The following is a 14,831-nucleotide window of genomic DNA, read 5'->3' as shown; positions in this document are numbered from 1 at the left end:
ATCTAACTACATTTGTAGGTTCAGTGTTTCAGAAAAAAAATATAGAACTCCTTGAAATGAGTGATTATGTAAACACACTATTAGCTAGAAGCTATTAGTCTAAATATGGACTAATCTGTTGATAGAAGCACACATAATGATTGACTACCAGAGAAACTCATTCTAAAAAGATAGTCAATCAGTTTTCTTTTTGTTTATACTAACCCTTTTCTTCTTTTAAAAAAAAAAGGACACTTCAGGGCCAGTAGGAGACTACATATTGTAGTTTCAATGCCCAAATGCCACAGGGTTTCCTAAAAACTATTATTGTGGTGAAGAAATATCAGTAATAAAAATTCAGGAAGAAAATGAAGTTTACAAAAAATACAAAGGACACCTGCTTAATATGAAGGTCCCACACCTAACAAAGCACCAGTATTAGTAATATTAAGATTTCTTCTCCATTTGCTGATAAAAGAAGATGTGGAAATAAGGGAAAGTCCAAGACCAAACAAAATCGGATATAATAGACTTAATTCAACAGAGAAAATACTCATCCTTCCATACTCTGGCATCCCGCACCTTCCTAAAAGTTATTCCCTCCCCTCATTTAAGTGTAGGTCTATGGAAAAAGAGATTTAAGGATTGAGCGGTGGAAATAGCTTGAGAATAGTTGATATTCTCAAAAGCAAGTTGTTTCTAATCAAAAAGATGGAGGAAAGGAAAAGGTTGATTTATTATGCTACTCTTAATTTCTGGCAGTCTTGTTCTCTACCTAAGAAACATCCAGAGATGCTAAACGCTTCCTTAAGAATTTCTCGTAGCAACTTGGATGATTAGGGTGGCTCATGTCACCATCAAATGTCCCAAAGATGCTTTTTCAAGAGGCAACTGGACTTTCTTGTTTTTTTTTGAAGATGAAGATGAAGCTTCTTGGATGAAAGCAAAATGTCTTCAAAGAAAAACAAGAAAGTCCAGTTGCCTCTTGAAAAAGCACCTTTGGGACAGCCATGATCTGGATGACTGAAAATCTCCATAGACATAAGCCAGCAGAAGGATGTTGCTAATTGCGGCCAAATGGGAGTTAAAATTGAGATATGAATTAGTATACATTAGTCGACTGATAGTCAATTCCAAAAATGAAGCATTAATAACTTCCATTACAGAGGATTTAAAGGCCATTGCTAAGTTATGAGACACAAAGATTCTGAACAATATCATAAGTTATATATTAAAAAAATCCATCTGCACTCTGCATGTTTCTCAGCCAAGCTTGGCCTGTCTTAAGTTCAGGTGAATGGAATTAGTTTGCATTCTCAAAAAAGTTCATATGGTGAAATGTTTTAAAATAAAACAAAATTTCAAGAAGATTTTGAAACAGATGTCAAATTCTAGAGCGCTGAAACTATTCCAATGAAAGCTATTTCTGGATGGTCAATATTTGTGTGCAATCTAGGGATAGCAAAACCAGCTCACATTGGCAAGGATTATCTTTTGTGGCTCAAAATGAACAATGAGGACACCCTTTCCCATATTTGCCACGCAAGTCTGAACAAGACACCTGTGTGCAAACAGTATCTTAAGTTGTAATCAATTATATTTAATGAAAGCAAAAATATGTTTAGAATATGTATACTCTGTAATACAAAATGAGAAGTGTAACACACTTCTTCCTGCCTTCAAATGTAAAAGGTAAAAAAAAAATTGTTTTTATTTTATTTTGCTGCTCAGCTAAGTGGCAGGTTACTGTTTCTACATCTACCACATTATAGCTACAAAGTAGACATATTTTCTCCTTAAGGCACTTAGATATTCCACGTTCTGTGGTTCTAATTATTTGGTTTTCTCTATGTTCATATTCAACTCTACTGGCTTCATTTTTTTAAAAAATATATATGATAAAAGTCATCAGTAAAAACATAGTGCCATACGTCCTAAGATAGGTGACTAATGTGAAAATGTACAGTAGCGTATGCTTATAAAAAATCCAAATAAAGAAGAGTTTTGTTGTAACTATGAACAGTCTGTGTATCTATGACCACAAGAGAACCAACGATTGCAGCAGGAGAGAGGCCTCCCATTTCAGTCACAAAGGGAGCCAATATGACTGCTGAACAGTAGCAAAAATGGCAGAGGAGACATATTTTCTGCACGGAGGCACAATGGGATGCATGTTCTTGATTTGGGAAGGGTGGGGGGGGAAGAAGGCTTCAATGGGGTGGGGTTTCCTTACTGCTTATCAACAGCCCCTTGTTCAGCAGAACTTTCCTTGTTGGTGGTCTGTGCGTGCCACGGGGTTTCCTTAAAAACAAACCAGCAATTTCCAGCCCAGAGTATAAAGTTGACAAAACCAAACAGCTGAGAAAGAAAAGGAGAAGTGCATAGTTAATACAAAGCAGTTAGTTATTGGTGAACACTGAGCACTTATATAATGTCAGTTCGGTACTTTTTAATGCCCTCTCATTCAGTTTTTCACAATGATTAAAGAACAGAAAAACAACAGTCTTCTGCTGGTTTACACATGTTCACGTGCAGTAGCATTACTTTCTCGTACTTATGTTTGTGAGATCCAAAGTCACAGAGGAACATAATTTTGAAATTGGCACGCCCATTACAAAATTATACTACCTTGACTGGATATTATGTATTTGTCTGCTCTTTATCTACTGAACAATCAAATCAGTAGAAGATAATGCTCAAGTAAGAGGAACTGCTAATACTCCTCAATTTCAATAATACTGATTGTATTCAGCAGAACATAAACCCCACCCAGTTTGGGGTCAGGGTATGCTTCCATGTGAACCTTACAATAAGCAGGGAAACAGACCTCTCTTTTTCTCCTGCCTTGGAGGGTAGTTGTTGTTGTTAGTTGCGAAGTCGTGTCTGACCCATCATGACCCCATGGACAACGTTCCTCCAGGTCTTCCTGTCCTCTACCATCTTCTGGAGTCCATTTAAGCTCACGCCTACTGCTTCAGTGACTCCATCCAGCCGCCTCATTTTCTGTCGTCCCCTTCTTCTATTGCCCTCAATCTTTCCCAGCATTAGGATCTTCTCCAGTGAGTCCTTCCTTCTCATTAGGTGGCCAAAGTACTTGAGTTTCAACTTCAGGAGGGTAGTAGTGAATCTTAAATCCTTCCCAAGGAATACGGTAAACATATTCGGAAGGATGTTAAAAACATACCTCTCCCAAGTAACATTTTTACTGTTGTTTTTATTGGGCATGTTCGTATTGATGGCTAAGGTTCTACAAGTAATTTCTATTGCCTGAGTTTTATTTTAAACACACTACTGTTTTTCAGTATTTCCTTTTAAAAGTTAAAAGACCATGTTTTAAACTCTAATATTTTAGATATACGTTCTCACATTTGTATGCTTATGCTGCTCTTTAGTCTTTAATCTCTGTGATTTGCCTTTCTCTTTATTAGCAGCTGCTTGTTGAGCAAATTGAAAGGGAAGTTTCTGTTTAAAAACAGAACAGTGTTTGCTCACCCTTATTCATGACATAATTTCAGAGTCACTGCAGAATAAGTCTTAACACACTACCCCTGTAGGCGGTCAGATTGGTTTTGATTTAGTGAAAGAAATGGAATGGTACCATATTGACCATGGTGCAGCTAAAGTCCCCATCCTCTCCCACCCAATCACTGCAACATTACTTCCAGGCAACTCTTACCACAGAGATGTTGGCCAAACCCATAGAAGGAGTGGCCCCAGCATTGCACACGGCGTTTTTGAACTGACACACTGACATGGCTGCAATAAGGCTGGAAGGCCGTGTTGCTCCTTTCACGTCTGATAGACCTTTGCCCCAAGCTGAAAATGCCACTAGCCAAAAGAAGGTAAATGAGACAGACACACAGAAGTCCTGAATGAAGGGGAAAAAGACAGACAGACAGACAGAGAGTGAATCATGGTTGGTATACTTCATGACAGTAGCTCCATTCTGCTACATCCTTTCATCCAAAATATTCATGCCCAAATTGGGGGTAGACCATTTATTTTAATCAGGCAGCTTTTTATGTCACATTATTTGTAGGCTAACAATGTCCACTCCTCTCCATGGTAGGCAAGGTACACATACTGCACCTAGTCATAATATAGTTTGTTTGCTGCTGCCTCAGCCGTTATTGGTTTATAAACCAACTGTGGCTTATTCAACAAATCATGGATAAGCAAATCCAGGCTAAGAACCTCGCATGAATCAGGTGATAATACTGTTGCATAGGTTGATTCTTCTTGTGCTACTGCTCCAAGGTCAAGAAAAATACAAAACAGAGAGGGCAGGACTTCCCAACTGGATTCAGGTAGTCCTCACTTAGCAACCACAATTGGGACTGGAATCTCAGACATTGAGTGAAGCAGTTGTTAAACAAGTCATCCCATGATCTGAAGACCTGGTTTTGTCTGGGGACCAAATGGGGGAGTTCGACACTGGAAGTGACTGCTAGATTGATGGCAGACTCCCACCTCCCTCCCCCTTGCTCTCTGTTTTCCACCCATCCATCTTTATCATATTAATGTTTTATTCTTGTTGTGTTCCGTTGTCATTATTTATTTCATTGTTCTACTATTTTACATCTATTCCCTCTGCATTCCTTTCCTTTTCTCCCTTTTTATTATTGTAAGCTGCCTCGAGTAGCCCCGTGGCGAGATAGGCGGCAAACGCTTTAACAAATAAATAAATAAAAGGACTGCTTCATTCAACAACTTTGGCACTCCCAGTTGCGGTAATTAAGCAATCTTGTGGTTATTAAGTGGACAAAGTCCTAGTTAAGGAGTATGGGTTACCTTGGGGCTGGGGGAGACCCTGGGAGATTCATTGTAGGCTCTGCACAAATGTGTCTCCACTCAGGAGCTGAAATCCTCCCTATTGAAATCCAAGCAGGATTTTCAGCCTCCGAGCAGAGAGATACTCATATGCAGACAGCACTGAGCCTCCTAGACCCTTTCTTCTACCTTCCTGAGGCACCCACACCCCTTGCCTTATGGTGCTTCCTCTCCACTCAGGACCTGAAATCCTGCTTGGATTTTGGCTCCCTCTTGTCTTTGAGGGCTAGCTAAAAGAGCTCCCTGCTAAAGGATTTCAGCTCCATGCAAGCAGGCAGGTAGGATTTCAGCTCCATGCATGCAGGCTCTTTCAGCTAGCTCCCAGAGGAGAGAGGGAGTTCTTTTGGCAGGCGGCAGCATCTTGCAACCTTTCCTGCTTCTTCCCCATTGAAAATTGCAAATGGTGATCACATTATTGCATAGCACTTGGCAACTGGTTGTAAATGTGAACAGGTTGCCAAGCAATCAGACTGCAATTATAGGATCATGTGTGTGTGTGTGTGTGTGTGTGTGTGATGTTTTGCAATGAGGCCAATGTTAATTTGAACCCTGGTTAAACAAGGACTACTTGTAAATATACAAGTGGAGCCTTGTACACTTTTTCTCAGATTTCATATTCAGAAATGATCAAGTTTTTAATGAAGTGTGGGAAGAATCCAGAGAAAGAAATATTTGGGGAATATTAAAAAGGCAGAATGTATTTCTCTAAAGGAATAATGGAGAGGATCTTAAAAAAAAGGCAGAAACTTCTCCCTCCTCCCCCAGCCAAAAATCTCAGCAGAAACCTGCTTTTAGAAATGCAGATGTAATAATCCATTCAGGAAGGTTGGAGCTAGGAAGCTAGAAGTTGATGAGATTAGGAAGACAAAGACCTTTAAAATCTATATACCCCACCCAAACTCTAAAAGACATGGCCTTTGAAGACATAATAGGATTAAGTACCCACCAATACCAAAAGGTCACACTCACACTCAGGTCAAAGTACATGGCACAGGAAATACAAAGCCTCAAACAGGAATAGGAAACAACCTCAAGAGCCCCAGAAGGTATAAAAAACCACCACTCCCAGCAACATGTGGTCAGCTTTCCCAGAGCCACACTTCTCTCTGGCTTTGCTCTTCAATAAACTCCAACCTTCTTTCTAAAGCAATCTCCATTTTGTTTATTCCCAGCTTGGACTGGACCCTGGTGAAGATTTTTCTTTCAACAGGAGTTTACTTTGTGTTTGTATAGAACTGGTTCTATGATGCAGGACTTGAAATCTAAAGAGCTGAAAACCAAACTTGAGATCTTACCGCAAAAGGTAGCTTTTTATTCTCCTTATAGAGGGAGTGAAATCGTAGATATACTGCAAGAGCTGCCATAGTATATAGAAAAGTAAAAACACCCAAGGTCACGAAGAATTCAGCTGGTGCAGAAAAGTCTCCCATGAGATGCAGTACTCTTTTAGCAGTTGATCCTTCGATACAATCTGGCATATCAAATGGGATTTTATATAACCTGGTCAAATTGAAAATGAAAGCAAAAGAAACAGCTTAAATGTAATTTGAGTACTTAGCACAGAAGAATTAGGCTACAGGATATCTCTAACATCTAGAGATCTGCATGGGGGAAAATACATTTGCTTCATTCCCACCTTTGTTAAAATATATTTCGCAGGTTTTAAACATTTTTCTTAGAGACAAAAATGAAAAGTCCCGAATAGCAAAATTTTTTAAAACAGCTGTCTGAAAGAAACTTCCGAACAACGGTTTGGCTCCAGATTTTATGAGACTGCCTCATGTCCTATCCAATTCTGTTTACTGTACACCCATCTAGGACTTTATGATAAATCAAGCTTTCTTGCCAATAACCACACTAATAAAATGGCAGATTCTCTCAAACTCCATCACCAATTTTAATAAATGAGAATTAAAAAGTAGCTAAGCCTTCTTTGAAAAAGATTATCAGAATTAACGAGTTAAAGAGATGTTACTTTAAATTTTTCAATTTATGTAAGGAGAAACCCTTTTGGAGTAAGCAATGTTACTGTATGTAAAGTGTAAAAAAAAGATTTTTAAAAAGTCAAAAAAAAGGTATGAGTTAAGAAAAAAATACAGCTAAATCTAGTTTCTCAATGCATCTTTATAACTTTCTGTACTTGCAAACTCTCCTTGCTTCCAACACATCCATGTATCACATCATGGACTGCCTTATTCTATTTCCATATTAATACTCTTATTGAACATGCATTTTGGAAAAATTATAAAGGAGAAGCATTTGTCTGAGATGTTTCTGTTGCAAACCATAATTTATGGGTTTGCTGTAATGGTAGTTTAAAAATTGACAGTGCATGTACAGAATTTGTTGCAATGAAGATACATCTATGAGAAAAGAGGTTTTATATCCTTGACAACCATGCCTAACATAATTCTGAATTCAAGAGACAAAAGGGCCTCAAAGGATGGGGAGGAAGGAATCTATTCCACCTAAAATGTTTTTCAACCCATATACAATTCATTAAGATACTGTATTTTGTTTTGAACCGTCCCTGCCAGTACCACAACAGCCCTTCCAATTTGTTCCCCTTCTTGTCAAAGGCATTTTAAAATACTTCACAGACATGCCTCTATTTATAGCTATCAGATGTTGGCAGGGAGGGAAAGATGCACACAGATATAACCATGTTAGATCTTTCATGCACTGATTTCATTCCAACTTAGATCTTGTTTCTGTTTACCCAAAAGCCTTGTGAGGGCATCTGTAATGTACAAAGTTTTCATTGTGCTGATTTGTGCTCCAGAAAAATATAATCTTTTATCTGATCTGGCATACTAAAAAGAAGTTAAGGATATTATCCACACTCTAGTGCTGCCTCTTGTTTTTGGCAAGGACACGGATCACCAAGGCCACCAAGTCTGACCACTAAGATTTAGATAAAGAACTGCTGATATTTTTTTACTGGTTTATATACCCCTCAATAAATGACAGCTGTATTGGGTCAGGGGCTGCTTTTAAGTTTGTAACAAAATATATATATATTCCTTTTCCTCTTGAAGCAAATCAGAGTTCTCAAAATGCTTTATTGTATTTCTGGCTACACAGCAGTTTCCTACGCAGCTGGTAACCTGCTGTAACAAAGCTCACCTGGAAGTGAGAGGAAAGGAAAAATGGAAACAACAGTTCAGGAGTGTTGTACCATAATTATTATTGTAATTTAATTCAGATGATACAACTCTGCTACACACTCTGATTTGCCAGGGGTTAATCCACAGAGTACAGCCATGTGCATAAAGTGCATAAATTCAACTGACATCTGCTAAACTCCTCAATGAAAATTGCCCTCGGGAAGTGGTGCTCTCAAAGTTTTAGACTATATTATTTTTATCCAGCTCTCCCCCACATATCATTTGAAATACAATTTAATATATTTGAACCATGGTGGGGGGTGGGGCGGAAAGGAATCAAACTACTCCCAAAACCACATGCTGAGATACAAGTGCAAGGCAGCTGGGACCTCCGCCTGCCATTCTTGGAGATGATGCTGATCTGGAAACAAGGTACCCAGCTGGAAACAGAATTCTCACCTCATCTGGTTGTCTCTAACCAAGCTATTTCAGACATGGGCCCTTTTTAAATAGAGGCAAGGATGGAGGCTAATGATAATGCTTGTCTGAATATGTCTATAATGAGGATAAACTCTTATTGGAGATTCTGATATCTTGGGAGAAGGAAGGGTTCATTTCTAGCTGTCAGAACTGAACAGATACATCCCCAAACAAAATAACAGATGGCATACTTCTAGAAATAAGGGCCCCGAAAATAATACATTTGGGTTAACCTCTTCACCTACAAAGTTTTCTGAAGATCACAGTATTTTCTCCCACTGCAATGCATTTTCTAATTCACTGTTAGTGTTGAGTAACAAGAATTTTCTCACATGGGAATGTCCCTTTTACGCCTTGAATTTAAAACATTTGTCTCTAGAAGGTGGTAGCACATGTTTGAACCTGGAAGCTAAGCAAAATTAGGCCTAATGGATACTTGGATATCCATCTTCATTAAACTAGACATACCCAATTCCAGCAACCGTTCCTTATATGTTTTAGCCTCCAGTCCCCTAATCATCTTTGTTGCTTTTCTCTGTACTCTTTCTAGAGTCTCAACATCTTTTTTATATCGTGGTGACCAAAACTGGATGCAATATTCCAAGTGTGGCCTTACCAAGGCATTATAAAATGGTATTAACACTTCATGTGATTTTCATTGTATCCCTGTTAATGTAGCCTAGCACTGTGTTGGCTTTTTTTGGCAACTGCAGCACACTGCTGGCTCATATTTAAGTGACTGTCCACTAGGACTCCGAGATCCCTTTCACAGTTACTACTATTGAGCAAGGTACCCCCTACACTGTACCTGTCCATTTGGTTTTTCTTGCCTAAATGTAGAACCTTACTTTTTTACTATTAAATTTCATTTTGTTAGATAGCGCCCAATATTCAAGTCTGTCAAGATCCTCCTGTATCTTAAGCCTGTCTTCTGGAGTGTTGGCTATTCCTGCAAGGTTGCTGTCATTTGCAAATTTGATGAGTTCCCCATCTACCCCCTCGTCCAAATCGTTGAAGATGTTGAAGAGCACTGGGCCCAGGACAGAGCCCTGGGGCACCCCACTACACACTTCCCTCCATATAGATGCGGTTCCATTGAGGACCACATGCTGAGTACGGCCGGTCAGCCAGCTACGAATCCATCTGGTGGTGATGCTGTCTAGCTCACATTTTTCTATCTTATCAAGTAGTAGGTTGTGGTTTACTTTATCAAATGCCTTACTGAAGTCCAAATAAATTATATCCACAGCATTCCTTTGGTCCACTAGTTTTGTCACCATAAAGGACTACCAGAGCTTCCCAGGGCTATAGGCTAGACTGGGAAATTAAAATAAAACAACATTTTATTTTAACAAATTAAAATAAAAGAAATTAGAAAGTTACCAATTGCAAAATTCTTCTATTATTGTTGCTAAGAAAACTGCATGGTCACAGCCATGTAATAAATGAATCATTTTAATGCATGGTCATAACCATGAAGCCACCAGAACAAGTTTGATTTGAAGATAGACTTAATCTTTACAGTCTACATGGTTGGGAATAGATTTATTATTTGAATAATAAAAGAAAGAAAGTGAGAGAGGTATGGCACAGCTTTCTCCCATGCATCCCATTGTGAAATCAAAGAACAAAAATATCTTCTTAACTATAACTTCTGTTCAACAGCCCACAAGGCTTACATAGCTTTATGTAGGCTAAGGAATAAGAAAGGCTAACTCCTCCTTTGTCCAAATTATTGTTTTTAGGAAAGAATTTGCCTTTGAATTTACAAAAAAAATAATATCCAATATATGGAATGTAGCTTATTTATAGTATACAAGTCACTGAATCTCTTTTTCAATCATCAAAGATCCAATAGCCACTTGGCTGACTACTGTGTCTAAACAATGAATGGGTCAGAAGTGGTTTCTATTGTGGCATGCATACACTAGTTCTTAGATGAATTATATTTTTCTGCACGAATAGTCTCCAAATCTCTGAACAAGTGAAAAAAAGAAAAGGGATCCAGAGCTCTATAAAATCTGCTCTGTGCAATCAAAGCACAATTGGCCTTGGTTCCTGAGTAGTAATACTCTATGCTGCATGACAAGTCACTTTAAAAACAAAAAAGAATTCTCAGAAGTGATCTGAGAAATTGAAGGCATTTAAAAAAACAAACTCAAAAGGGGAAAAAAATTAGCATACTCAAGCTAAAACGCTTAAGTGAGTTTTCTGGCTGTAACACCCTGCAGAGCAGTTTCCAGTCATCCTTGTAGTAATGATACAATTCTTTCACTGCTTAATTCGATTTATTTTGAATCAGTAGTTAAGAGACTTAAGGCAATTCCAGAGGAATAGTTTGAAAAATAGCCTGCAATATTGAGCAATTATAGTTAAAGAATTACTTGTCACAGAAAAGGTTTTAAGGACCTCTTCATTAAAAAAGCCCTAAGAAATATAACTTAACCATTTCCCCTTTATCAGAGGCTATTATCAACAGTGTTTAATTTCACATTATATCTTCCATATCTGTACTCAGTCAGCTTTTCATTTACCTGAAAGGATATCCAAACTGCACAGTAATAGCAGTTGTCTCCTTAGGGGGCTTGGTGCATTTCACAGTAGCCCCTGTTTCTGCACTGAAAGAACCACAGGCTCCAAAGGCAAAAATGGCAAAGAGCTGAAGAAAAATGGGAGAGGAGTTTAAGATTAAATCTGTTAACAATCAATAGGAAAAAAAACCCCTCTCTAAACAAGACAACATATTTACCAACTCTTGTGAACAATCCCAAGACCGCAGAAATTGCAGACAACTACCAAGGTTTAAAATGCCTCCAAAGTGTTTTAATAAAAGCACATCAATCAGCAATGCACCTCAACCATTGAAGAAACAATTTGCAAGCAATACACAAATCTGATCATTTTTTTAAAAGCTGCATATTTTCTTGGATACATTAAAAAAAATTCATGAAAGAAAGAAAAGAAATAGCTTGCTGGAAGCCAACATTGCAGAAAAATATCCAGGTTTATACTCAACTTCTATCAGAGAATAAACATCAAATTAAAAAAAAAAAAGCAAGATGCCCTGCTGTTTTTCCGGATAATAAGCAATATTAGAATCCTTAGATATAACTAATAGCTTAAAAAATGCATCTTTCAGAAAAGTAACTGAAATAATTCCATCAGCTTCAATAGAAAGCTAAATGGTTGGCTAAAGTCTGACCCTAAATATGGGACAAACAACAATTATGCCAGATATATAAAAATATTTTGTTTCCATATCAATTGCCCGGAGCTACATAAAATCAATCCCCACCCAAAAAGTGAAATCCACAGTATAAGAATGTGCTTGAAGCTGATAGACTTATTCATATTTAACACATCATTCCATTCAGAGATATGCAGGACATCAGCAAAGTTCAGCAAAAGCTGTAGAAAAAGTCAAGACTAATAGTATATAAAAGCAGATGCTAGTTTTAGAAGAGACCAAAATTAAATTTCAGTCTGGTCTTGCTATGTATAGGCTTCACTTATGATCATACCAGCATTGCCTAGCTTATCTCCCTTTGCATAGGCAAGACAAAATATGAAGTTTCAACTACGGAAAATTGTCGGTTTTGAATTGAACCGTGCATAACGAAGCACTGAATATCAAGAAAAGCTAAATTAAGAGGATTTTTCAAGCACCATGGTAGAGCAGATAAAAGTGAATGGGGGGGGGGAAATGCCAGTTGAACAAAAAAGAGTTTCATTTACACATTATGCTCAACTCTCTCACACATATGCACATATACCAACATGGGTCATGCAAAGAACTGATAAGACATCCTTGGTAAGTTCAACTTTGTAATAACACAGCTACGGCAAAAGAGCCTAAATCAGACATTGGTCCCTGGTTTGGAAGACTAACATCCACCCAAAACAGAACTAACCAAAATTCAACTATTCAGTTATTATAACGAATGCTTCACTGTACTATGAGTTTTCATAAGCTCAGCTAGGAAAATTGATGAAAGCTAGCAGATGTGCTGCTTAAATACCATTATGACTGAAGAACTTCAGAATTAGTTGTGTCTATATAAACGCAGTGAGTGATACAAGGAAGATGGTAAAAGAAAGGAGTAAAAGAAAGGCTTTGTCATGATGTTTAGCATTTAGATGGAACTAAAAGTAACAGCTGGAACAAAATCATAATATAAACAGCTCAGAAAAAAGCTACTGTATTCTACGGCAACAGAACTTTTATATCTGCCAGGCTCTCATTTGTTCCTGTCCTAATAAACCAGCTATAGATAGCCCTCGACTTACAGCCACAATTGAACCCCAAAATTTTTGTTGCTAAGTGAAGCAGTTGTTAAGTGAGTTTTGGTCGTGTTAGGACTTTTCTTGTCACATGGGTTAAGTGAATCACTGCAGTTGTTAAGTTAGTAACACAGTTAGTAAGTGCATCTGGCTTCCCCATTGATTTTGCTTGGCAGGAGGTTGCAAAAGGTAATCCCATGACCTCCTGGGACACTGCAACCATCCTAAATACGAGCCATTTGCCAAGCGTCTGAATTTTGATCACATGACCCTGGGAACAGTCAGCAGTCATTTTTCCCAGTGCTGTTGTAACTTCGAATGGTCACTAAACAAATTGTTGTAAGTTGAGGACTACCTGTATCTTGATTTAATAAAACTTATCCAGAAATGTTTACTGGCAGCCAATACTGACTTTGCTTCCATGAGCTCCAGTACTACACGAAATCTGTAATTAGTATCTGCAATTCCAGATTTCGCCTAACAGCTAATGATGCCACTGGGGTTCTCAACACTACTTGTGCACCAGGGGGAAAAATCAAGCTCCAGCTCTGAGTCGTAATGAGTTGCCCTAAAGCAGCTGTTGAAGTGCTGACTTCTATGAATTTAGAGCCAGCTCTATGTTTTCTATCTGTATAGACCAGTGATGGTGAACCTTTTAGAGACCGAGTGCCCAAAAACTGCCCTGCCTCCCGCCTGCAGGGCTACCCACTGCCTCCACGACCCGCCACAGTAGATAGCCCAGATGGCCCAGCAGCGCCATGTGGCCACGCCCTCCACCTGCACCCCGCAGCAGCATCTGCATGTGATGGGGCTTGAGGGCGGAGTCTTGTCCCCATTGTCGGGCTGCCATGTCCTTGGCTGTGCTGCTCGATGCAGGCCGCACCCGGGGGTGACTCTCCTCTGGGGGGCTGCTGGTGAGGAGAGGGCCGCGGGAGGAGGCGGGTCTGGGGCAACGGTGCGTGTGCCCACAGAGGGGCTCTGAGTGGCCCCTCTGGCACGCGTGCCATAGGTTCGCCACCACTGGTATAGACAAAAGAGACTAGACTGGAAAAGTACCACAGTGATATCAGGGTTCTCAAGTATTTTACTAGATGTGAAAGATATAATTGAGAATAAATAAATAAATAAAATCTAAGGGAGTGGTTTCGTGCGGCTGCTGATAAAAACAGGATCGCCAACATGACTGCCAATGTCCGATAACGGATATGGCACAAGAAGAAGAAGATAGAAAAGGAAATGCTGTACTCAGAAAATAACAGGTAATCCTTGACTTACAACAGTTTGTTTAGTGAACGTTCAAAGTTATAACAGAACTGAAAAATGTGACTTATGACTGTTTTTCAGAGTTGCAACCTTTGTGGCATCCCCCAGAATCATGTGATCAAAACTCAGATGCTTGGCCACTGGTTCATATTTATGGCCTTTGGTATGTCCCAAGATCATGGGATTCCCCTTTTACAACCTTCCGACAAGCAAAGTCAATGGAGATGCTCGCTTCACTTAACAACCAGATTACTAACTTATCAACTGCAGTCATTCACTTAATAACTGTGGCAAGAAAAGTCGTTAAATGGGGCAAAACTCACTTAACAGACGTCTCACTTAACAACAGAAATGTTCGGCTCAATTGTGCTCGTAAGTCGAGGAGTACCTGTACTATCTGTACCACTGCAGGTAGCCTGCGTAGCCATATATTATGAAAAATATCTCTGTGTACTCAAGGCAAGAAAACATGAAAAATCTGGGTTTTTCTCTTCAGTAGTTAACACTTCCCCCGTGGTTAAGACATTATCATTGAATAAAATGAACAGATCTGGTAGGACAAAGGGATCCTTTCAAGACACAGTCACTATGTGGCCAGTTCCCTATGACTTTTACTAAGGAGATTTATCATTAGAACTTTCTTGCTTTTTGAAACATATGCTAATTTTAGCCTACGCTCTAAAATGGAAACGGTCTTGAGATGATTGATATAACTGTCGTATCTCAAAGCTAAAAAGTGGAAAGAGATCTGAATATGCTTAGTGAATCTAAAGGTCTTGTCAGGGCAGCAGCTCAGCATAATAAAAAATACAAAGTGTCAATTGTAAACTGTGAAAGAACCCTATGCACACATTTGAAACAATGAAAGAAGACACAACTACTGATATTGCA

General features: G+C 38.8%; 1 protein-coding gene across 1 annotated transcript; it reads right to left on the bottom strand.

Moving 5' to 3' along the window:
- Nucleotides 1–2,193: 2,193 nt before the first annotated feature.
- LOC107300585 (synaptophysin-like protein 2) lies at nucleotides 2,194–11,055 on the bottom strand (the record flags this gene model as incomplete). Its single annotated transcript, XM_015829898.1, has 4 exons — nucleotides 2,194–2,337; nucleotides 3,656–3,847; nucleotides 6,105–6,309; nucleotides 10,931–11,055. Coding segments are annotated over 4 exons (651 nt in total), but the record flags the coding sequence as incomplete, so codon positions are not given.
- Between the last annotated feature and the right edge of the window lie 3,776 nt (nucleotides 11,056–14,831).

The sequence above is a fragment of the Protobothrops mucrosquamatus genome, unplaced genomic scaffold (genome assembly GCF_001527695.2).
Source record: "Protobothrops mucrosquamatus isolate PMUCROS unplaced genomic scaffold, P.Mucros_1.0 scaffold7530, whole genome shotgun sequence".
Lineage (NCBI taxonomy): Eukaryota > Metazoa > Chordata > Lepidosauria > Squamata > Viperidae > Protobothrops > Protobothrops mucrosquamatus.
This window is presented reverse-complemented; position numbering and strand designations above follow the sequence as displayed.